This window comes from Miniopterus schreibersii (assembly GCF_964146895.1).
Source record: "Miniopterus schreibersii genome assembly, chromosome: 7".
NCBI lineage: Eukaryota > Metazoa > Chordata > Mammalia > Chiroptera > Miniopteridae > Miniopterus > Miniopterus schreibersii.
In genome coordinates this window covers 26,374,084-26,398,160 of record NC_138108.1, presented here as the reverse complement: position 1 = coordinate 26,398,160, position 24,077 = coordinate 26,374,084, and the positions used below count along the sequence as shown (strand labels likewise).

The 24,077-nt window shown below is 38.5% G+C and overlaps 1 protein-coding gene across 7 annotated transcripts in view; it reads right to left on the bottom strand.

Moving 5' to 3' along the window:
- The window catches only part of HECW2 (HECT, C2 and WW domain containing E3 ubiquitin protein ligase 2), a 292,351-nt gene that overhangs the window by 62,117 nt on the left and 206,157 nt on the right, over positions 1–24,077 (bottom strand). For all 7 annotated transcript variants that reach the window (XR_013999195.1, XM_081142782.1, XM_081142786.1 and 4 more), the window contains 3 exons: positions 13,150–13,284; positions 9,896–9,998; positions 7,900–7,996 (listed from right to left, as the gene is read on the bottom strand). Coding sequence is in view for 6 of the 7 variants with exons in the window: in XM_081142782.1 (XP_080998908.1) it covers positions 7,900–7,996; positions 9,896–9,998; positions 13,150–13,284 (335 nt within the window). In the remaining variant the exon portion in view is untranslated. The remainder of the gene's footprint in view (positions 1–7,899; positions 7,997–9,895; positions 9,999–13,149; positions 13,285–24,077) is intronic.

The following is a 24,077-nucleotide window of genomic DNA, read 5'->3' as shown; positions in this document are numbered from 1 at the left end:
CATCTCAATCAAATTAATGTAAAGCAATTAGAATGGACAAGCCAGTAAAAAGCATATAAAGGGAAAGATAAGGATATGGAAGTATTTTCTAAACAGTAATAAAAAATGTCAGGGCAAGGGAAAAAAACACCACAAAACCTTGAAGTACCAATTTCCGGAAAAGTCCTATAAAAACTAGTGGTTTCCCACATTTTGGTAATCATTATTTAGAAGACTTAAAAAAAAAAAAAAGTCCACCCACAACAGAAAGAAAAACATACAATACTTTGGAAAAGCTAGACAAGAAATAGTGAGTTCTTAAATAAACAGGAAGATTTTATTATAAAGAACGAAAGGGTTCAATACATGAAAAAATGTTATAGAAGAAAAAATAGAAAAGTATAAACATTTTAATTGTATTCAGAGTAAAAATAAAAAAAACAATCCACATGTATTTTTTTAAATGTTTTTATTGATTTTTAGAGAGAGAGGAAGGGAGAGGCAGAGAAACATCTATGGGTTGCCTCCCATATACACCCTTACCGGGGATCAAGTCAGAAACCTGGGCATGTGCCCTGACCGGGAATCGAACCTCCCACCTTTCGGTGTGTGGGACACCACCAACCAGCTAGGCCACACCGGTCAGTGCTAAACCCCAATGTATTTTACAAGTTGGGAACATTATTCAAAAGTACATCTCAAGACTCCAAATAACGCTGCCCAGTCAAGATGGACATGAAAGGCACCACCACGCTACAGAGCCACCGTCCCAGGAGTGCCCGAGGCCTCGCTGAGCCGAAGGACGTGGGGGGCAGCCACGCGGGCTGCTGCGCCCTGGCCGGTCCCCCACCCACGTGCAGGGGATAAAAACCCGGAGGGATGTCTCCGCTGAGAAGGCCCCCTGAGGAGCGAGGGGTCCCAGCCCCCCACCAGGACCCCCAGCCCAAGGTTCAAGTGCTGGGAGGAGGGGTCCCCGTAACTTCTGGCTGCGGAACTCGGCCGGGATAGTGACTGAGTGAGACGGGGCTGGAGCCTCAGGCAGTTCCTCTCAGAGGGCCTGCCCCGGACTCACTGGGACTTGCTCCCTCTCGGCCCTGAGAGGGTTAAAATGATGACTGAGATGTTGACCTTGACTTCATGTACCTTGCACTTGACTTGGAATGTAAATATATAAGAATCAATATGGTAGGAAGATAAAAGATATTTTTAAACATTTTAAGCACCGATGGTAGTATTATGCCATTTCTATTATAGATTATAAAAGTCAGACACATAAGGCGCCTGATTTTTAATACAGTGACACCCTCATGAGTCTGCAAGAACGTTTTCAGTAAAGTGTATCCCAAGGAACTGATAGTAAAACCTTATTCAATGGGGTGTATTAATAGTATCCATTTGTATGTAGGAGGATGTGTATGAAACAAGATTGTAATTTTAGCTTAGTTCTTTTTTCTGAAGACAGTTTCCATGACTATTTAAATCCATTGAGAGAGCAAAACAATACATTATTAACATAGAGGGGACACATACTTTGTTTTGGAAGAAATGCTTCCAATTCACTAATTAGTCCTCAATTTATCTAAACATATATGTAAAAAGTAGATTTCATTAAAAACTGTTTTGTGCTGTCATAAATGGCAATGTATTTTGGAACGCCTTATCGTTCTTTTGGGTTTGCAGAAAGCACTGAGGCTTGATTCAGCATCAATATTTTTCTTTGGTCCACACACAGTCCATTTCTGATGAGCTACTGAAGAAAGATAACATTTTGCTGAACTGTTGTTTTTTTAAAAAAATGCAGTAATATAGCAAAAATAAATAGTGGAACAGACATGCCTAAAATATGGTTATTCTTCATGCTAGAAAATGGTTTGCAAATCTTGACCGAACTATTTGTTAGCGAGAAAATACAATACTTTGGAGAAATGTTGGGTAGATGAACATACTTATAAATTGGGAAATCTTTCAAAGTTATATCAGGAGACTATATTTATGGGTAAATGACTTAACAAGTACCTGGATGTGATACTTTAAAAAAATTCTAAACCGATTTTGACTATGAGAGTTCTTTTGGGTCTTTTTTTCTTAAGTATGACTGTCCAGTTAACAGCTATGAGATTCCATGTGTGGAAAATGTGAAAACTAGACATATCCATGATAGATATGTCAAAAGCCCATATACAACTATAAATTAGCATGTCCATTAAAAAAACATGAGTAGCAATTATGCCTTCTGCAGAAGCCACAGAATAGATGAGAGTGTCTAAGAATCCGTGCTCCTTACAGTTTTATGTACCAAAATCCCAAACCTTCGTCAGATCTATAAGATTAGTCGCCTGCAAAGTTGTTCTAATACACCTTTGGATGGCTTCTGAAATGTTATCTCAGTGACACTGCCATGATGTTTTTTGATCCTCGGTAATTTCTGCTGAACTTTGAGCCAGAAGGCTAAGTCCTCTGCGTAGGCTGGTTTCAACGTATACATGGTGCAAGATTTTAGAGCAAAGCTTTCTGTAAGAAACAGCATGAATACAACACTAGAAAGCCTTCCTATACAGAAGCTAGTGATGGAGCTCCAGAGACTCTTCCTGCATTTTAACTACATTCACATCACACGGTTCACCCATTTACACACATATGATCAGTTGCAGGAGTAGTGGTTTTGAGAATCAGAGTAAATTTACAGGCAAATTACTTTAAACTGAGTATTAGTGATGCAATAGGAAGAACAGACTACTAATGTAGTATTAATTTAAATTTGTTGTATGCTTGTTACTGCTTACACACTACCAAGTGCTTTAAATAAATTATTTCAATCTTCAAAAGGACCCCCCTGCAAGTTGGAAAACTTTATTTCTATTTCACAGATGAGGAAACTGTAACTAGTAGGGGTTAAATGCTTCATTCAAAGTCACCTGGCAAGTAAACTGCAGAGCCAGAATTCAAACCAAGTATCTCTGACCACAAACCTGAACTTTTAAGATCTATATTCTACTACTTCCGAAGAGCCATTAGGAGTTGGCTGCAGCTTTTAATCAGGTGGTTTTGAAAATTCAATAATTATGCCTATTTGAAAGGTCCATAGGAAAATAATAGTTCCAATCCCGATTTTCAGTTATCTAAATTTGGTACAACAAAGGTCAAGTTTGTCATGTTGGTTCCAGACATCTGAGTGGGCAGTAAACAAATTAGGAGAAGACTATGAGAGAGAGCAAGGCAGCTCTTAACAGGAAAACCCATAAGGATCAGCAGGAGTAAATTTATGTTATTTTGACTATGTAGCTCAGATGTTAGCTAAAATTAATATTTCCAGTGCAATAGTAAATGTAGAAAACTTTATTTGCTAGAAAACCAGACAAGAAATCAGTTAGAAATTTTGAACACTGGGGGTGTGCTTTATGAAAACCAGCTTTTGAAAACTTTAAATTTTTTATTACATAAAATTCTGTATTTTTTGAGAATTTCACAATGGCATGTGCTTTTTTTTGTTTTAAATGAAAAAAAAAAAAAAAAGCATATAATTGAGCAATAACAAAATTCCAGAACTTTTAAAAAAAGATCCTGGAAAGAAATAAAAGGTCAAAGTCTGGTTTTGCTTCTGTGCCGGAGAACCCTGAAACATGTATCCATTTGTCTTCTGTGGCTCACAACGTCTTGACTTGCAAGTTACTAATTTACTAATGACATAAAAAATGGAATGGTTCAATTTACCAAAATGAAAAAAAGCATCACAGATCACATTCTCTTGGCAAGGGGGCTTATTTAGGAAGCACTAAAGGAAGAATCACTCTGGAGCCAAAAATAATGATCACTGATGCCTGGGGAAAACTAGACTAGGACAGAGCCCATTTACTGGCTGCACCTAATAATCACACAAGAGGTGAAATTCTCAACTTTTAATTCAGTGTTATGACACCTAGATCATTGTCCGTAACACAGTGCCATACAAATACCAATACCAAAAATTTTATTAAATTTGTATTCATTACATTCACCTATAAAATATTGTTAAAAGGTTGTGTTTTCTTAATGAATATGTTTGTCTCCAGATAAAATATTAGAACATTTTATTTCAGCTTTTATGTTAATGTCACAGCATACAAAATCTTAGTATGATTACTGTCTTTCAACGAGAACCAACAGTAAAATACAGGAATCCAGTGGGAATGCTACCCATCTGATGGAGGTGGTACTGACTTTTGGATATTGATTTTTCTGAGGAAATAAACCTCTTCTGAGATTAAAAAAGAGAGACAGAGAACAACTTCTAAGTATTCACCTTTGCATAACAGATGAAATTAGAGGGAGCAGTGATTAAATCAATGGGGGGAAAAAGGGGGACATCTGTAATACTTTCAACAATAAAGATAAATAAATAAAAAGATAAAAATATATAAATAAATATAGCAGTTGAAAGCAAAAGCCGTATCACACTGCATGAAAACTATAGACATTCTGCGGGTAAAGTTATATGGATACAAACCAAATAAACTGCTAGCTCTCTTCTGGTTTAGGGAGACTCATAAGCAAAATGAAAAAACAAAGTAAAGGGGTGTATCTATTTGAATTTCCCAAGGGCTAACACTTTTCCTCATATTATGGAGAAAACAAGGAGGGCTATATTCTTTTAAGTGGCTGTGCCACAAATGAGGAGAAATGCTGGCATTGGGAGCCCTTGCTCAGGACATGAACATAAGGCCCACAGTCGCCTCTGACACACAGTTAGTGCTTCTATCCCATCATGAATCTCTTATCAAAAATCTCACTGAAACACGAGATTAAAGAGCCCCAGCTGGCTCCCCACACTTACGTTCATGGAAATGCTTCTCACGGTGCAGTTTTTAACCATATGAAACAGAATGTTCTCTTAGATATACAAACTTCCCCATTATGTTGTTATGACAAGCAAAATGCTTGACTACCGAACACTTTCAGAAAAAGAAGTGCACTGTGCGGCACGCGCTCTGTGTAAGAGGAACAGCATTAGTGTCTCATTTTACGTTCCTGCTTCCTCTAATTGTCATGACTGCAGATGCTTTTTATGGCTGAATGCTGTAAGCAGTCTGAGAAAGTGTAAATGAAAACTTATTCCAAAATAAGCTTTGGAACAAGATGGAAACTTACTTCAAAACCTATCAAATAATTTAGTAGCAGTTGATTACCCTGTGAGATCTACCTCAGAAGAAAGATTATGCTTAACTGAGGGCCCCAAATGTCATTAAAAAATAAAAATCTTCAGCAATATTTAGGGGATTAGAGACTTTTAAGACTCTAAAGAGCAGGGGGGCGGGGAATCAAAAACAAAAGTGAAAGCTACCAAGGGGGCCTGCAGCTTTTCTCTCTGTTAAGGTTCTGTAAGTCATGAAAGAGTAATAATAATATTAGATGCCCTGTTCAAGTAGATTAAATCATCTGATTTCTCGGATAGTGGAAATGTGAAGAAATGTTAAAGTGGTATAAATAATAATGTAGAGAGCACAGGAAAAGTGAAAAACTTCTTGAGTTTCTGCTTTCCTGTTCTTTTGGGGGGGGCTACTTTCAAAAGAACGGGGGGGGGGTGGACACAGAGTTCTTGTTATTTTGCGATTAGCAAAAAAGGAAGATTTTGTTAGTTTGTTCCTTTTGCTTTGTGGCCTAGAATCTGTAAGGTTTCTCATCAGACAACTAAGGAGCTCATTTCTGCAGCTTTATTAACTACAACTTCTTACACAAGATTCTCTAGTGGTCCATGAATTACTGAGTGAATGCCATGATATACAAATGTACAAAATGATAACTCGTATAATTTTTATAATTTTCTGTGTGATTTAGAACAGCACTCTTGTCAAGTTGGGGAAAGCATTGAGACTTGAGTTAGATGTCAACTAATGTGAAACTGGGATTGATTACAGAGTCTATAGTGTCATACTTGAACTTTAGAAGGTAATGATAACTTTAAAGATATGAGAGACTGATAGGGGGTGGGTGGGGTAGGTGACATGGGTGAAGGAAGTCAGAAGGTACAAACTTCCAGTTATAAAATAAATAAGTCATGGGAATGTAATGTGCAACACAGTGATCATAGTTCAGCAATTTTCAACCTTTTCTATCTCATGGATCACGTAAACTTATTACTAAAATTCTCTGGCACACCAAAAAGTATGTTTTTTGCTGATCTGACAAAAGAAAATGAATAATTTTGATTCATTCAAACTGGACCACTAATGTTGTGCTGGCTGTTGTCATTTTTATTTGACAATCTAAGGGAAAAGAGATCAGTGCCCCTAACTAGTCAGATATTACATGTTCTAAAAATTCTTGTGGCACATGGGTTGAAAATCGCTGCTCTAATTAATACTGTGTTGCATATTTGAAAGTTGCTAAGAGAGTAGATCTTAAAGCTCTCAACAAAGAAAAAATTCTGTAACTATGTATGGTGACAGATGTTAACTAGAGTTATTGTGGTGATCGTTCTATAGTGTGTACAAATATCAAATCATTATGTTGGACCTCTGAAATTAATATAATGCTGTATGTCAATTATACCTCAATAAAAACAAGATAGAGACTGAGAACATCATAGAAGGATATTTGGTAATTAATTTTCAAATAAACATATATATATAAACACACACACATACACACACACATATATACATACACTAAATGCCAAGTGCTACTCTAGATATTGAGCATAAGGAAGAGAAATAATGGTGATTGAATAGCATCCCTATTTGTAAGGAACTTATAATCTAACTGAAAATAAAGCACAAAGATTTAAAAAGTCGAATTAAAGCACAAAATTCAAATAACCAAAATAGTGTGAAGGACAACTTGATATATTGCATAATTAATTATCAAATTAGTGTCCAGACCAGAGCTTTATAAACCTGGCTGTGCCACTGAAATTATATAAAGAGGTTTTTAAAAATTAAATGCTTGAGCTCTACCCCAGCCAGACCTCCTGAATTAAATTTCTGGGTACGGCATGGAAGATTAGGAGGCATAAATTCAGAGAAGGGAGATGGGGGTGGTGAAACCTGGCATTTTGTACTTTATAAAACTCCCCAGATGATCTTGATGAAAACAGTTGGGCGCAACCAAGTAGAGAAGTATTTGAGAATCACTGCTGTGGGTCAGGATGGCACCACTGGGCAAACATATTTCTACCAGTAAATGTGGCACATAAACCCAATGGGCTTTGAGTTATGGCAGATTTTCAGCATTAACTCACACTTTTTCCAACTCCACACTGAGGTTGAGAAGTATTAGCCTAGATCACAAGGAGAGTACACAGTGAAGTTTAACTGCTTCATGGAGGGGCAGCTTGCACTGAGTTTTAAAGGCAAGTTCTTTCTCGTCCAATGCAGAAGAGAGAATCTTGCCCGGGAAAAGGAACAGCATGTTTTCAGGAAAGTAAAACTGGGCTTGAAGCATGATGCATTGAAGAGTTGTTTAGAAGAAAGGGTTCATGCAGGGAATGCTGGACTGTAGACACTATCAGGTTCCCTCTTTGGGTTCCACTGTGTTTTTATTATGGAAAAATGTGAAGACCAAGTCTAGGATTTTATGAATCTCAATTCAATAAACTTGATGTTACTTTTGTTTACTCAAGCTACTCAAAAAGGTTAGTGTCTTATTATTTTCATTTTAATCTGCACATCTAGGATGCGTTCTTGGCTGTGAACTTTTGTTTCTTTTTAATAATCTTTAAAGAAGGTTCTAGGTTCTTTAGTCAATGTTATTCAATCCTTGTACTTAATAGAGAAAAGCCAGGACTACAATGACCTGGTGTTGATGACATAAGGTGTTTGGGTGCAAGATGCCTTTGTTCAGAATGCCAGAAGGGAAGAGTAAATTTCCAAGACGATTATCATTAATACTGAAGATTTAAAAGTTGGGGCATAAGCAACTTGAAACAAATACCAGTATTATGGTTACCTGAGTGAATGATTCCTGGTAAGATCAGGTTGCCTTTCCTGTAGAATTTCAAATATATTGGGTTGGCGCAGAAATGCAACAATCTTGTCATTATAAGCTGAAAAATCAGAAAACATAACATTTTTAAAAATCTGTCATTAGTTTTGTGCATATAAATCCAAACTTTTAAAAATCTGTTTTTCTGGTTAATATTCCTGGTACTCAAGCCACTACATATACTTAAATTCCAATTTGTGTCTATCCTGTTATGAGTATTGAATTTAGATCTGTCAGGTGTGATGTACTTAAGCATTCATTAAGCTCATTTGATAAGCCATATTTGTCATCAAGTTGCAAGATGAAATCACTAAGATCCTAGATACTGATCATTTCAAGCTACTGCTTACCAAAATCAACTTCATCAGAAAACTATCTTCTGATTAAATATCAGTCATGCAGAGAGGTAAAGAGGCAGAACCAGTCACCAAAATGCAATAGCTGCCAGCAACAGCTACTACCAAAATGCAGAGGACAAACCATTCCCAAATTCTATGTGGAAATAAATTTCATTAAGCCACACATAGCTCTTTACCAAACCAACTATATCAACAGCTACAACACGATCAGCAGCATCAACTATTTGTTAAAAGAAAAATTTACATTTTAGTCACAGCTGCCTAATGCCCAAGAAACTGAAAAATAGTTACTTAAAATTTATTAAGGGCTCTTTTCATACCTGTTTTGTCAAGAAAACTAGTTTGGTTACTTAAGATGATTCATCTTGATTACATTTACTTATAATCAGAAATATAGATATATTTAAATCACAGAACTGAGTGATTCTCAAACATCAGAAATCCTAGTTCAGTTCACACTCTGTGTTCATAAATATGATGAAGAAAGATGCCTTACTTAAACTAATCAATGATCAAACAAAAGAGATATAATTCTCTATATTTTTGCTGGTTCAAATTTAGTGGTATCATGCTGCTTATACATACATATTTTAGTTAAATACAAATAAAAATGTTAAAAAATACTATTTGCTAACACGGAATCCCACTGTCAAATTCAGTGTCCCTAACTGCACATTTTCGCATATAACAAAAATAAAAACACCTTTATAACTGAAATTTATCAATGGGTTTGTACATTCCATCCATGATCAGAGACTAGGTAACTTTGAACAAAAATTTTGAAGCACTTTAAAATTCTATGTGCAGTGTTTAGTATCCTCTTAGTAATGGCATAGTCAAACACAGACTGTTTACTTTGACCCCAAATTTCTTCTTATCCAGTGGATGTCAAACTTCTTTAGGCCATGTGCATTACATTACGTTTCATGGTAAAGATTTGTTTTAAAAAAACGTAAAAATTTTAAAGAAAAAACGAATGGAGAGCCATTCAAATTTAAATGGAGCAGGGAGCCTATAGGAGCCCTGGCAGTCTGTCTGCTCCACCTGCCTCCAGGCCTCCAGGCCTCCAGGTTTGACAGCTGATCTACTTCAACTTCATCATTTAATAACAACTCAAGCTGTCAGGCCTATTTGCTCACATTCATTTATTTTTACTTTATAATTTCGCTCCAAAATTTGCTACCAAAAAACCCTTCATGATGTACCATCATTGCTTTCTTATTTTATGAGGCTACACAGGCTCACACACCACTGAAATTCTTATTTCATTGCATTAATACATGTATACTAAGTATATGCTTGTCCAATTACTTAATCTGAAATGACCACATAATACAGTTACTTTATTTTTCTTTAACTTCAATAATCTAATGTAATAGCTCTACTCGGAAAAGGGAGAGTTGCATTTTAAAAAATCTCATCCTATAGGATTTTATAAGCCGTTAGTGCTTTGAGATTCCAATCAGTTTCTTGGGGATAATGGAAGTTTCTCAGTACAGGGCAAAAGCAGCAGGCTGACAATGGGAAGTAACAGCACAGAATGCATGGGACACGCTGACGTGAGAAGCAGAGATAAAGATTTCTGTAAAGTGATGACATACCCACTGGAACCATGTCCTGGTACTGCGGCCTACTGACGGTATTGAATGTACTCGACGGCCTGGGAAGAACTGGTGGCCCCGCATGTCGAGAATCTTCTCCTACCTGCAAACACAAGCATCACTGATGTTCTGCACCAAGACCTAGAGTGCTTTACATCGGCACCTAGAGCCAAGCTCTTCAAACTGCTTGACAACGAGCATTGGTAAGTACCAACCTATCAGAACAAATGCCAGCAGAGGAGCTGACATAGGATTCTAAAAAGCTCTGCTTTAGCTGCTGAACTGAGTGCAGGAGTTGGGGCATCCATGTCCTTGAGAGGGGAAGGGGCAATGACAATATATCTACCATGTAGCACAGGAGTAGTTCCATATGATCACAATGATTGGGGCTGTAGAAGCTAAACAGCAGACCTGCTCATCAGGAATAACTTCTGTCTCGACAGAACACAAACCTGCCACAGTACACTCAGAGAGAAGACCTGGGCAGAACAAAATGCATCAAGGCAGTGCCAGGATATCCCTTCTTTTGGCCAAGGCAAATCAGGGAATTCCCTGCCTCAGCAGAGGAGGGGCTGAAGAGCAGCTGTCTTCATGTGGCTTTGTATATTATCTCCTTAGAAGCAATTTTACTTGCCTATTAGAGCACCCAGTACAACAGCTCTTTCTGGTTTGAAACTCCCACACCAGGGAGCTAATCATAGCAGGTGTGGAAGAGCTAAATAGGATTGCCCTGACCTGAATTATTTATGGTGCCTATTACAGATTTAGAAACTCATATGTACAAGTAGACAAACAAAAAATATTCTTACAAGAAAACTCTAACATTGCTTTAGCTTCTGTTTTACCCCCCTTCCCCATATTACAAAATTATTTTAAGACAATGGTAGAATAATAGTATAAGAGAGTAAGAGAACAAATGGCAAAATAACATACTGGATTTATAAATTGGTACTTTTAAAATAGAGCTTCTATTCCCACCCATTCAAATCTTCACAACCACTTTACCAAATTGCATCAGTTAGGTGTTTGGTGAGGGTTTTTCTAAAGGCCCTAAAACTGGAAATGTCATCCCCACCCTACGTGGCTTGCTTATCCTTCAACAGAAAGCAAGTGTAGTTCACTCATTCAAAGGGTAGTTCAAACAGCCCCTCCTTGACGAAGCCTTCCCTTCCCTTGAAGCTGAGATTAAATGTGACCTTCTCTGAGCTCCCACAGCACTTGGTGTTCATTCTAACAGTTTATAAAGCATTTTTCACTCATATTTTTTCATCTGTACTATGGTTCGTTTCATATATTCTCTCCTTAATAAGAATACAGGACAGGAACATATATTATTTATTTGTATCCTTCACAACAAACACCATGTTGCTACACTGCAGGTGTTTGGTAAGTATTAATCTGTTGGATGGAAGAGATGCAAAAATGTCTACTACCTGGAGTGTTTGCTAAGCGAGCAGAAGAGAGTGGCTGGAAAGACTCGTCTATGTAACTAAAGTTTCTCACTCTGCATCTGGTGAGTTCATGGCTCTGGGGAATGAAGTCAGCCACTCTCTGGGGAGATTCAGCCATTAACTACATCTCGTTTGTCAGTCACAGAAGTTATCATTTTAATCCACCCACATAGACTTTCTCTCCTGTCAGGATGCTGCTATGTGTCATCATTTCCCAGAACAGCCGGAGGTCTTCTTGACATCCATCTTCTTCAGACCAGCCAGCCGGCCAGTGGACAAGCCCTGAAAGATGTGCCTATCACTGCAGGAACTACATGCTTCCAGCGGTGCCAGGAAGCTCGTCCCCCTTAAAGGTTTAACAACTCAGGCCCCAAATGCTCAGTCTTTACGGGGTATCCCTGCTCCACCGCTCAGTTTCCATCCATACGAAGAGAAATTTTCATTCCAATTTTAATGTGTACCTAATTTTAATGTGGGATCCCTCTCCCTCAACAGGCTACTACTAGAACATGAAGACAATTCGAGTTCTGGGGCAGAGGGTTGAAAGGAAATGTAAGTATAGCCTTTAGTCTCATGCACGTAGTCCTGACCAGACTGAACAGTCAGCTTTGTATTGTGAAGTCAAGATAAGACAAGTGGCTAAAGTGCACTGGCCACGTGACAGAGTCAGGCAGGGCCCAAATTATGCTACATGTCATGCACAAGGTCCAAAGGTGAGAGTCTGTTCCGCTTATAAGATGAATGCTGTTCGCATCATCTACTTCACCACTAATGGCTTATAGGACAGCAGGGTAAAGATTTATTAGCTGTTCATAAAACATAAATGTTTTTGTGGATACCTCATCCTACAGTAGATCATTTTTATATGAGCTTCTCATGTACACTCTTCTGTGTTTGCACTTATGACCAGCAAACACACATGATGCATTAAAGCAAGTATGTAAATGATATGGGGAAATTCCCACAGTGGAATTTTAATGTATCAAATCCAGTTATTTACTGCACTCATAATTTTTCTTATAATAGAAGCTACAAAAATATTTGACCTACAATATAATACTGAAAATAGGATTGCACATAGATGTGGAAATGGCATGCAGGGAAACAATCCTAATTAAATATGTCTAAGGGAATTATTAGAAACAATGTATATTAAGTGATGATATATATTCAAAGCATAAGTCCGTATAAGGAGAAAAAATTTGACCTGAAACATTCCTTTTCTTTATTTAAGCCTCTAAAGAAAAAGAAAAGCAGGAAGGGATTATAATACTTCTTTTTTTCTTTTTGGTTAAGCCATTCGAGAGCCCTCCTGTGGTTACTACGGGTCACTGCAAACTAGCAAAGTAGAGCACAAGAGACTTCAGTAATTCTTCATTCCGCTCATTTTCTCTGGGCACTTACAGTACATAAATCAACTCTCAGGTATATCCTAATTTTGAAGAATATCAGTGAGACTGCCCCAATCCCAGAGCCTTGGCCAAAGATTCTGCTCGAACCCAGCAAGCCTCACTTAAGAAACTGCCCCCCGTTTTACCGAATCTGAGCCCCCTGAAGTTGCGCTCGTCTCCTCCTGTCCAGCTGCCCTTAGGAAAGCAACAGGGCTCACCGCCCCCGTAAGCCTTATTACAGAGTGACTTCCCGCTCCCCATTCTCTGAATTTCAGAAAATCTCAAATTCCTTCCATCTTTTCTCACAGATCCAGTTTTAACTTTGTCATTTAGTCTGTGTCTCCAAAGCAGCCCTGCGACCATTCCGCCCCTTTCAGCGTCCCGGTGACAGCCCCCCGGCCACGGGACTCACCTCGCCCGCGCTGTGGCTGCGCTGCCGGGTCAGGTGCTGCCGGTGCACCAGCGCGCTCGCGGGCCGGCTGCTCTGCAGCGGGAGCCGGGGGTCGATGAACGTGGTGGTCCGCGAGTTGTGGTCCACGAAGAAGGCCTAGGGAACAGTGCACTCCGCAGTCAGGGCGCACCCGTGCCGGCCAGGGGCCTTTCCCGTCACGCGGTCAGGGAGCCACCCACTTTCGGGTCATGATCTCGGCTCCATTTCCTCGTAATTTTAAATATTTGGGGGGATGTCTCCTTACCCCTCAGGAAAGACCAAAAGGGAAAAAGACATGTTTAGGTTGGTTCCAGAAGGAAGAGAGCAGGAAGGGACATTATTCCTGGTTTTAGGAAATACTCTGAGAGAGAGTCGTCAAAGATATCATCTTAGAAAGGAGTCATATGAATGGACATTCGGGCTTCTCTTAACTGCCCTTTAAGCGCTTACGGCCATCCCAAACTATCACACAGTTCTGATCACCTGAAACGCCCACCATCATCGGCTTCTCGTTTCCTATGCAGTCAGCACCAGATCCTCCCCACGTCCCCACCGCAGCGTCTCCTCTTTTTGTCCCGTCCCAGCCTGACTGCCATCCCATTATTTCAGGGCTTTCTCTTATGCACAGAAGTATTCATAGCTTCTCACTTCTTCCCCATCTCTACCCCTATTCATTTAACTGGCCCCTCAGGACCAGAATTATTCTTTCCACCTTCTTCGATTACATCGCCCCTCCAATCCAGAGCCTCTCCTGGTTACCCATTATCTATAGGAAAAACATTCCACTCTTTTTGTCAGTTTTCCAAGACTTTAAAATCTTCCTTCTTGCCTTCCAGTTTAGTCATTCATCACACATTCGGACAATTTTTATCAGATACAATTACTCTGGGCAAACCACTCAAGTTCTCTCTGTAGATTTCTTATATAAACATGTCTCCTCATTCATAATAAACATTTCTCCCCCCCAAAGTAATAAGAGGGAGGAAACCATGTCTATTGTATTTACTGCAGAATCCTAGGTGACATGAAATCACGAATGAGCATAAACCACTTCTCTCATTGTAACTGTAAGGATTGCCTTACAGTTCAATGTAGAGAAGCCTTCTTTTTAAATTTTTTTTTTGTTTAATTCTAAAGGCCTACACAAGTGCTATTTATCATTATCTTTAGGAACCAAATGGTTTAAGTTTCAAAGTAAAATTCACTCAAGGCAATAATGAAGCCCATGATCTCAAGGACAATTAGAAAACATAAGTTTTCCATGATCAGATAAAGTTAATTAGGTCATCAAAGATAAAAGGGACTGTTAGGAGAGCCTGGGGACTCTTTACCTATAAATCAAGTGTCAGGGCAAACAGCCTAAGCAAAAAATAACTGACTTTTGGAACTGATGGAGCCCAGTGAACAAAGTACCTTAGACATCTAGGCAAATCCCAGGTGCAGATGATGTATTTATGCCTATCAAAAAAAATTCCTTTCCCTTGATGAAAGAAAATGTTTCAGTATATACATAATTAGGAAATGGGGGAAAATAATTTGTAGGTAGCTCCCAAATAGAAAAAAAGTAATTCTTTGTAAGGCAGTAGACACACTAGAAAACAAAGCAGAGAAATGGACAGAATGAGAATCCTTGCCAGTCCATTCTCTCAATACGCAATTTCCAGGTAACAAAGACTGGAATAAATGGAAGTCTTGTAGGAGACGGTGTCACCAGCCTCACATCCCTGGGTAATGCTCTTTTTATCCTAACCTGTCAGGAGGAACATCTTTCTTCTCTGGTCTTGTAAAAGAACACACCAAGGATAAACCTTAAACAGGCTTGTATTGGCAGGCTCCGGTCCAAATGTCACAACTGACCCCCATTTGATTGGGGTTTCTAATACACTGGCATATTATTTCTGCCACTATTCAGAATTTCATAAAATAGGAACTAAATTATTTCTTACAAATGGACATTTCAAAATAATAGGTATTATAATTAACCCCATATCTACTTGATGAAAATTAAGATTAAGCTTCTATGACTAAAACAATAATATAAGTCATGTCATTTAAGGGGAAATATAAGGAGTACTAAAATAGAATTGCTTATCTACTTAATTTCTTGGGAATGTTTTGAGAGGGTGGGTGGCCATTTAGAGGTAACCACGATACACTTGTAATTATAAGGACAAATGGGTGTGTACATCTAGGTCAGTTGTGATTCACATGCTGTGTCACAGTATAATCTGATGTTAAGAGGCTTGTCTAAAATCCATTCTCTAAAGAATTGCACTGTAAATGCCTTGAGGGCAGGGACTCTTTCTTACTCACTGTTATCACCTATGGTTTTTAGGGCTCCTCTAAATTGCACCAAACTCTAATAAGCAGACTTCTGACCAAAACACAGAAAGACAACTAGCATTGAACTAATCAGTATTAGAAGTCACGGTCTTTTACATAAGCATAGAAATACTGAAAGACTTGGAAAAAATGAATGACGGTGTGTGTGTGTCTGTGTGTGTTTTGGGTAAAGGTAAAGGGCTAAAGACTATAAAACCACAAATAGATAGAAGGTTTTACAACATCTCATTGTAGACATGAATAAATTACCAAGCTAAAACCTGAGAAGTGGAAGGCAGAGTAGTGATTAAATGCTTGGGATGTGGAAAAGACAAGTCTGGCTCTGAGCTCCAGCTCCACCACTTACGAGAGACATAACCTTGGGCAAAACTTAATATTTTTTAAACCACAATTTCTTTTCTGTTAAATGGGGATAATAATACCCACATCAAAAGAAGGTTATCTAAGATGGTTTATATAAATTTCTGAAGAGAGTGCCTGTGATCCCTTAAATGGGAGTTACCAGTTGTATTATTAACAATAAATTTTAACTTCTAAGACACTTTTCCCAAAGATCACAATCTTTCTTGCTATAGTCCATATACAAGGCTCAAAAAATGGAGAAGCTGTGAAACCATACTTCCTAGCTCCTTGTAGGTGCGTGTGACCAGACTAAGGTGTGGGCAATGAGACACAGAGTGTCACATGGTTATTCTGGAAAACCCCCTTATTCAAGGTGATTTTACAAGGTCAAACCCTGCTCTGTCCTTCATCCATTCTGTTCCCCGAAACAAGGATGTAATTGCCAGAGTGCCAGCAGCCACGCAAAACTATGAAGATGCAGAAAAGCTGGCAGGAGCCAGGGCTCTCACAACTTGAGGAACCACCTTAAAAGCCCTAGACTTCCTATCTCTGAACTTCTTTATGTGAGAGTATAAAATGTTGTGTATTAAAGCTGGTATGGGTCTCGGCTACAAAACAAATCCTCGCTAATATACTGAAGTCTCAGCACTGCAGAAGAAATGTGGTGGTCTCTAAAATTAAAAGCACGGAACACATAAGCCAGCAACCATCCCTGTAAGTAAGGATTTTCATTATTTGATAAATGACGCTATCTTGCTATTATTCCCTTTTAATACAGTTGGGTAACAGTTCCAGATTTAAGTGACATATATAGTTGGGAACCTATAGCTGGGATTTGAGCCTGTCTTTCTGTCTGACTCTGAAGCCCAGTGAGCAGTGCCTATTTCCCTCTCTTCATGCATCTTCTTCTCCTTCCCATTCTGCTTTCTGCCTTCTGTCTTTTCCTTTTTATGGTCTTCCCACTCCCCTCACACCTCACAAGGTCCTTGATTTTGGAAAAGCATGTAAGTGTTTTTCGAATTAGGCTGCGACGACCAGCCCCGCCCAGCGCTGGCCCTTACCGCGGCCCAGCCCCGAGCCGGACAGCAAGCCGCCCCTGCTCACCGGCTGGAAGCGCGGCTGTGGGGGAGCAGGTGCTGTGCGTACCCCACAAGGGGCTCAGTTTCAGAGTCCAACGGAATGTGTATATTGTTTACAAATGCTTTTTATGCCTGCCAAGGACTGGGGAGAAAGGTCTCGATTCAGGCCTCTGTCAGAGCCATGTAGCTAGAGCGCAGCACAAAGGCCGCTCGGCAAGCTTTCTGGCTTCAGGCCACCCACTGCATGACCTGCGACAGGTGTCCTTGGTGCTCTGCTTTACCCACATAAAGGGACTACTCAGGTCACAGGTGAGTTGTGAAAACGTATTCCAGTTTAAAACCGAGAGGAAAGCACAGAGAAATTACTGCGCAAATTTTAGGCTTGCCATTTCTATTTCTGACACACAAATCAATTATGTCAGGAAAGTGGATCACTTTCCCACAGGATATCCTAACTAGCTCAAGCCAGTAATGAAGTTGACCCAGTACTTTAAAAACAAAAATTGGGGTCACATTTTATGTCACCATTCTCGAAGAGCCTGACTTTATTTATGAAAGTATCTAACATGTATTAACAAATACTGTCTTGATAAACAGCATTTTGTCTCAAAAAATGTGTCTTTTTCAGATTAGCCACTAGCCAAGTAAATGTGAACAACAAAGATTCCCCACTGTTAAGTTTCATTAAGGAAATTCACTCAAGCTTCACAGTGCTGGACTAACTCAGACTAACAACACAGTGAAAAACAGAGGAATGCAAGCGCACAAACTTAAATCTCATTTTGAAAACGTCTACCCTCTCGCTGCTTCGGGGCATGGTCACAGTCAGGAAATATGGGCTGCCTGGAGCCAAGTGGTATTTTAGCAAGGCCAAACAAAATACACTTCTCTCTTTTCACAATTCTTTCTTTTTTTAAGCTTCTATTATTTTAAGAAAAGAAAAGGCCATCAGTATTTGTGAAGAAATACCAACCTCAATTTCAACAAAGCTAAGTTACAGAAGTTTGAAATTGTTTCCAGTTAACATTCTGCCAAACCAGAAATCCGTATTAAAAGACTGTGTAAACAAAATAAAACAAAAAGTGTTTGTAACTAAGCTACAGAAAGACAGAACATCAGATCATCTTCTTTCTCTAAAGAGCTCCGGAAACAATGAAAGAACAACAATTTATAAGTTAGAAGTACTGCATAATGAATCTGTCCTAATTTCTGGCTTCTCAACTCTATAAAGTCTTAGAAATATTCAAAAAAGTGCCATCTATTTTAATTTTTATAAGGATGTATTTACTTACACTTTCTCTCCCTTCCAAAATATAAATTTCTTCTCAGCTCCTGGATCCCCCTAGTATCTCCCTAAGTATAAGGAACTATATGCTATTATTTTCTCTGTATTTTATCCCAAACAGAACTCTATTACCAACAGTAAAGATGAAAAAGACTTAATGATACAGTTTATTATAAGTAAAAAAAAAATCATGCTAACATTATCCACCGCTTGGTTCATTTGAAGGAGGGAGTGGTTCTAAATATTCCATGATATCTGTATCAGTCACAAAAAAAGTTAAGGAAGGTTATTTTGTTAAGCTGCTATGATCAGAGATCTGAAGTTGCTAGGAGAGAAAACAGGAATCATGGTACTTAAGCTAGAGTTCTGGAAACAGCTGGTTGGTTAGTAGATGTGGCTAAATTCAATATCCCCCAACACTTTAGATGTAAAAATGTTAAAGGAGTGATAGGTTTATATGTTGGGAGTGGAGGTATTTAGACGTTGGAAATATTATAGGAGAGCCAGTGATATGCTAGAGATGGCTTGTACTGGCTCATGAGAGTTGATGAGAAACTTTAAGGTGTTCTGTGGGCTGGCTGAATAACAAATGTACTGGTTAAGTTGACAAATGTACTGGTTAAGTTGACAAATGATGCTGGCAGCATGGAAATGGCTATGGTGGGAGAATTTACACTGTGGAAAATGGCAAATGGTACAAATCAGCCCTCCTCCACACCTAACCTGGAGAGCTGGCTGTTAAACATTTACCAGCACATTACTATAGAAGAATGAAAATGGAGTTTTCCGAATCAGCCCATTTTAGGTAGCGTAGAAGAAGATCATTGCCATGAAATTTTAAAATAGCATATTATATTAAAAAAAAAAAAAAGACCCACTGCAGGTCATGAAGACAACTGTTTAAAAATAAAAGGCCAAGGCTATCTCCATATTTGGGCAATTTCTTCAAGGTTCCCTGAGTCTAGCATTTTACTTAGAAATATATTCACAAAACCAATCTCCGCTCTATTCCCTCATTCAAAAAGGCACACTATGCCAGGAAGATTCTTTACCTTTGCCTTCTATGTATAGTTATGGGGGTTATTTTTTAATCTAAAACGTTTTACCCCCTTAAAATGAGCAAGAGATTGTCTAAAAACCATGTGCTATGTATACAATTCCATCTCCACCCGGATTGCTGTGTAACTTGAGGTGATTGAACCAAGTAACCACCAGAGATATTAGTTGTTTCGAAGCAACTGAAGAGATGTGCTACAAAAATAACAAATGTACTGGTTAAGTTGACAAATCAAAACAAAACACCAAAAACCCAAAAACATATTTTTCAAAGTGCAGAACTTATCCTGCTAAGAGACTTTGATATTCATTTGAGACCTCACAATATTAAGTTGCATTTTACTCATTGAGATGAACCTGACCCAATAAATTGTGGCCATCAGCTTCTTGTGGGATTGAAACCAGAGAATATGTCATCACGGGGGCAACTTCTGCAGCCACACAGGCTATTAGGTCTGGTAAACTGAGAGTCCTCATGTAGGCTCAGATGGCGGTCGCTTCCACTGTTCAAATATTTGTTCTCTTCTAAAAGTCTATCCTTATACCCATAACTGCCACTTGTCATGTTCATCAAAACTGGGTATTTGGACCATTCGACCCCAATCTGACATCCAAAGTCACAAACCCCTATAGTTACAAAGCCTAGATACAGAAGTAGATGTCAGTTTAGCTGGAAGATATTACAGCACATGTTTTTTTTGTAGGGGAAAAAACATAAACCATTGGAAAGGCTATTTCATTTTAAAATAAGATGGTTACTATTTTACCTATTTATTTAAAGAGAAAACAGAGTTCATGATATTTTTAAAGCTCACCGTTTCTTAGTATTTTAATTTAGGCCCAAGTAGAATGATGGGGGGGAGCTTTGTTAATACTGTTTGAGAGCACACAACAAAGAGGCAGGGGGAAAACAGTTATTCCACATTTAACATCTGACGGGAAATAAACAAAATAAGCCCATTATGTGAACGTAAGTAACAAACTTCCTAGTGTTTTCTAATTATGCACGTCATTCTCTCAGTTATTCCTAGTCCTCTGTGACGGAGCTTCCACTGACTTTGTTTCATTGCTATGGGTTTGTGATGGTTAATTTTATGGGTCTACTTTACTGGGCCATGGGTGCCCTACATGTGGCAAACACGACTCTGGGTGTGTCTGTGATGTGTGGATGAGATTAACGCTGGAATCAGCACACTGGTTAAGCAGACTGGCCTCCCTCGTGTGGGTGGGCCTCAGCAATCAATTGAAGACCTGAATAAAACAACAAGGCTGAGGAGGAGAAACTCCTGCCCAACTGTGTGAACTGAGACGTTGTTGCTTTCTTACCTTCAGACTCGACTGGATCTGGAGCCTTCCAGGCCTTGGGTCCAAACTTAGATCATTAGATGTTGTGTGTGTGTGTGTGTGTGTGTGTGTGTCTAATACAGTCTCTAAATTTCCCTGTGTGTGTGTAACACAAAGTCTCTTTCAAACACACCCAACTGATGTGTTCCTGTCCCTACACCACTATGTTGGGTGTTTTTCTATAACCTCTTTTTATCAAAATCCTACTCATCACTCAAAGTTCATCAAATCCTATCTTCGCTATAAAATCTTGCCAGGTACCCCACGCCAGAACTAAGTCAGTCTGCACTGGACCCCTGCAGACCCTATACCAGTGCACGGAGCACATTCTTCTGTTGGCCAGATGAGAGGCACTAAGGGGAGCCCAGCCTGGGGGAGGGGTGTTTGGCGGCTTTATGTAGAAAGCGCACGATTCTGTGCAAATGTGTGGATTTGATTTCAGACCCAGTTCTCAGGAGAAAGTTACTTATCTCGCTACAGATGTTTTAAAAACCCTACTTTCATGACCATGGCTGATTGAGACTGTAACCACCAGAGTAGAAGCCACTGATCTGGCAGGAGAACAAATCTACCGGAATGAGGACAATAACAGAGCACTCAGGGTAGAAAAACAGAAGCCACTCCGGGTTGCTGCACGGTTTTCAGGTGAGAGCTAACGTCTGAGGGCAGACTGTCCTGCGGTGGTCATGAACTATATGGACAACAAAGACCAAGAACAACAAAAGGAGTCCTCCTTTGACAAAGCCATGCTGTTGGACCACCATGGTCAAGGGCGATCAGCCGTTCATCAAGAGATGGGATGGGGCACTGTCCTATTCCTATAGTATATCCTTCGTAAAAGCATTATGACCTTCCCATTAGAGTAGGATTCAGCCATTAACAACAAATGTTTATCATTTTTATAAAACTCTAAATTGATGAAACTCTTTAGTTATTATTTTATATAGATTCTTATTTCTACCCAAACATTCAAATCAAGATTTTGGTGAGCTGGGTAGTAATAACCAGGTTAGCAGCACTCCTGGCTAAAAATAAAATAAAATGGTTCACTGTATTTTGTAGGTATTTTGGATATTCCGTATTTTTGCTTTCCTCAAATTAAATCATAAACATGAAAAGGTTTTTATTGTAGAGCTTTTATCTTTTACACTGTAAGTCAAGTAATATTATGTCAATTACTGAATAAATTGTGATAATTATAATCCTAATTGTTTTTTCTTCCATTTGCAATCCCTCCATTATCTAAGTTGATGCTAAACACAGCCCCAGGAGTTGGACAGGACAGGTTACTACCCCTCCATTTAGAGAAAACTGAGGTTCACAGAGGTCAGATCAGATAGTGATGGGTCCAGAAATCCTAACCCCATTGTGGCATTATTTTCTCAAATTTAATTTCATCAAATGAATGAAAGAAAGAAAACTCCTAAGTTAAATAACATTTGGTTTTCCTTATTAAAGCCCATATTTGTCTTCCAGATATAAGTATTATCCCCATGAGCACATACTAATGATAAAACTCAGCCAAGAACCAGAAACATTTAAAATAAGTCACATTTTAATACTACTGATGTATATTTCTTCCAAAAAATAGAAAGTGTCTATATCATCACTATAGCCCAGAACTCAAATAACCCTTGATTTTCACACTCCTGAGAGTGTACAAAAATTTAAGAATTATGACAACAGGAAGCAAGTAGAAACATTTTTTTGTACTGGGACACTTTCTTTTCTTATTAGATGTTTTGTTTCAAAATGAGGCAAGTCAAAATGTTTCCTCTATGTTAGGTGAAAATCCTAGGCCTTCAATCCAATAAATACATAGATGTTGGCCACAGTCTCATAAGGACAATCCTGCATAAAATAAAACTTGGCTAAATTGCTAGTCCCACCATTAGAGAATCAAAATAATTAAGGAAATCAAATAATGGGATAAAATATTGATTAAAACACACTGTGGAATTCTGAACAAGAGACCTTTCCAAATGTAATTAAAAGCCCCAAAAAAGCATTACATATTTGATGTCAAATCCAGTGTGGAACTGTATCGTCTAATCTTCAAGGCTGAAGAATCAGGAATCTACAGAATCTAGGAGCCAAAAGTAATCTTGGTCTTTCTCTAATCGAACCTATTAATTTTTTAAACAGCTTTATTGAGATATAATTCAGATACTACACAATCCACCCATTTCACCCACTTAAAGTATGTAATTCACTGTTCTTTAGTACATACACAGGGTTGTGCAATATCACCATAGCCTAATTTTAGAATGTTCCCCCACTACAGGAAAAGAAACTCTGTACCCATTAGCATTCACTCCCCATCTCACTTTCAATGAAACCAGAAATAGACTTTCTTTGTAGATTTGCCTATTCTAGAAATTTCATATAAATGAAATCATACAATAGGTGATCTTTTGTAACTAGTTTCTTTTACTTAGCAAACATTTTTAAGGTTCATCCATGTTGTATCAGTACTTCATTCCTTTGTATTGTCAAATAATATTCCATTGCCTGGATCCACCACATTTATTTATCTATCAGTTGATGGGCATTTGCGTTGTTTCCACCCTTTAGCTATTATGAATAATGCTCCTATGAACATTTGTGTACAAGTTTCTGTGTGGAAGTATATTTTCATTTCTCTTGGGTATAATATACCTAGTTGTCAAATCTCTGAAACATGTGGCAACTCTTTGTATAACATTTTTTTAAAGAACTGTCAAACCACTTCTAAGTGGCTTCCCTGTTTTACATTCCCACGTTTTACATTTACATTCCATAAATTTATGACAGTAAATTTATATGATAATATTTGACAGTAAATTTACATGACATCATATGATAGTAAATTTATATGACGTTATTTCAAGTTAGGTGGTTAGTGGCAGTAAGATCTAGACTAACCTTGTATAGAAAAATTATTACAGGTTTTAAATACAGAAAAATATGGATATGTATCCAAGAATTTACTTGCATCCTTAACCTGGTTGAGCCTTGGTTTCTTCATTTAGAGTAAAACTTATTCCATAGGATTACTGTAAAAATTAAAAGAGCTAATATAATATCTTTAGCATAGGGCCAGGCATCTAATATAGAGACTGGCATCTAATAAGCTGTCAATATATGTGAACTCCATTCCCTTGCTTTATTCTATGTGCCCCGAGCACATAAGAGTACCATAAGGACTGTATGGTATTTAAGAATGAAGCCATGTATGTGTTTCTGGTGATATGGCCTTTGCTAGAACACGTGTGATCTAATCAAGACCTTCACGTGTGACTCCGCCTTGAAGGGTACTAGTAATCCCAGCATCTGGCATGAAACTCCTCTTCTTTGAGATGATAAAGTAGCTCTCATTTCCAAAGACAAACCCTCCCAGCAGATAATACCCAATTTATAAATTGCCATGAAGTGTAAATAAGATAATCCATGGAAAAGCACCTACTACAGTGCCTGACACA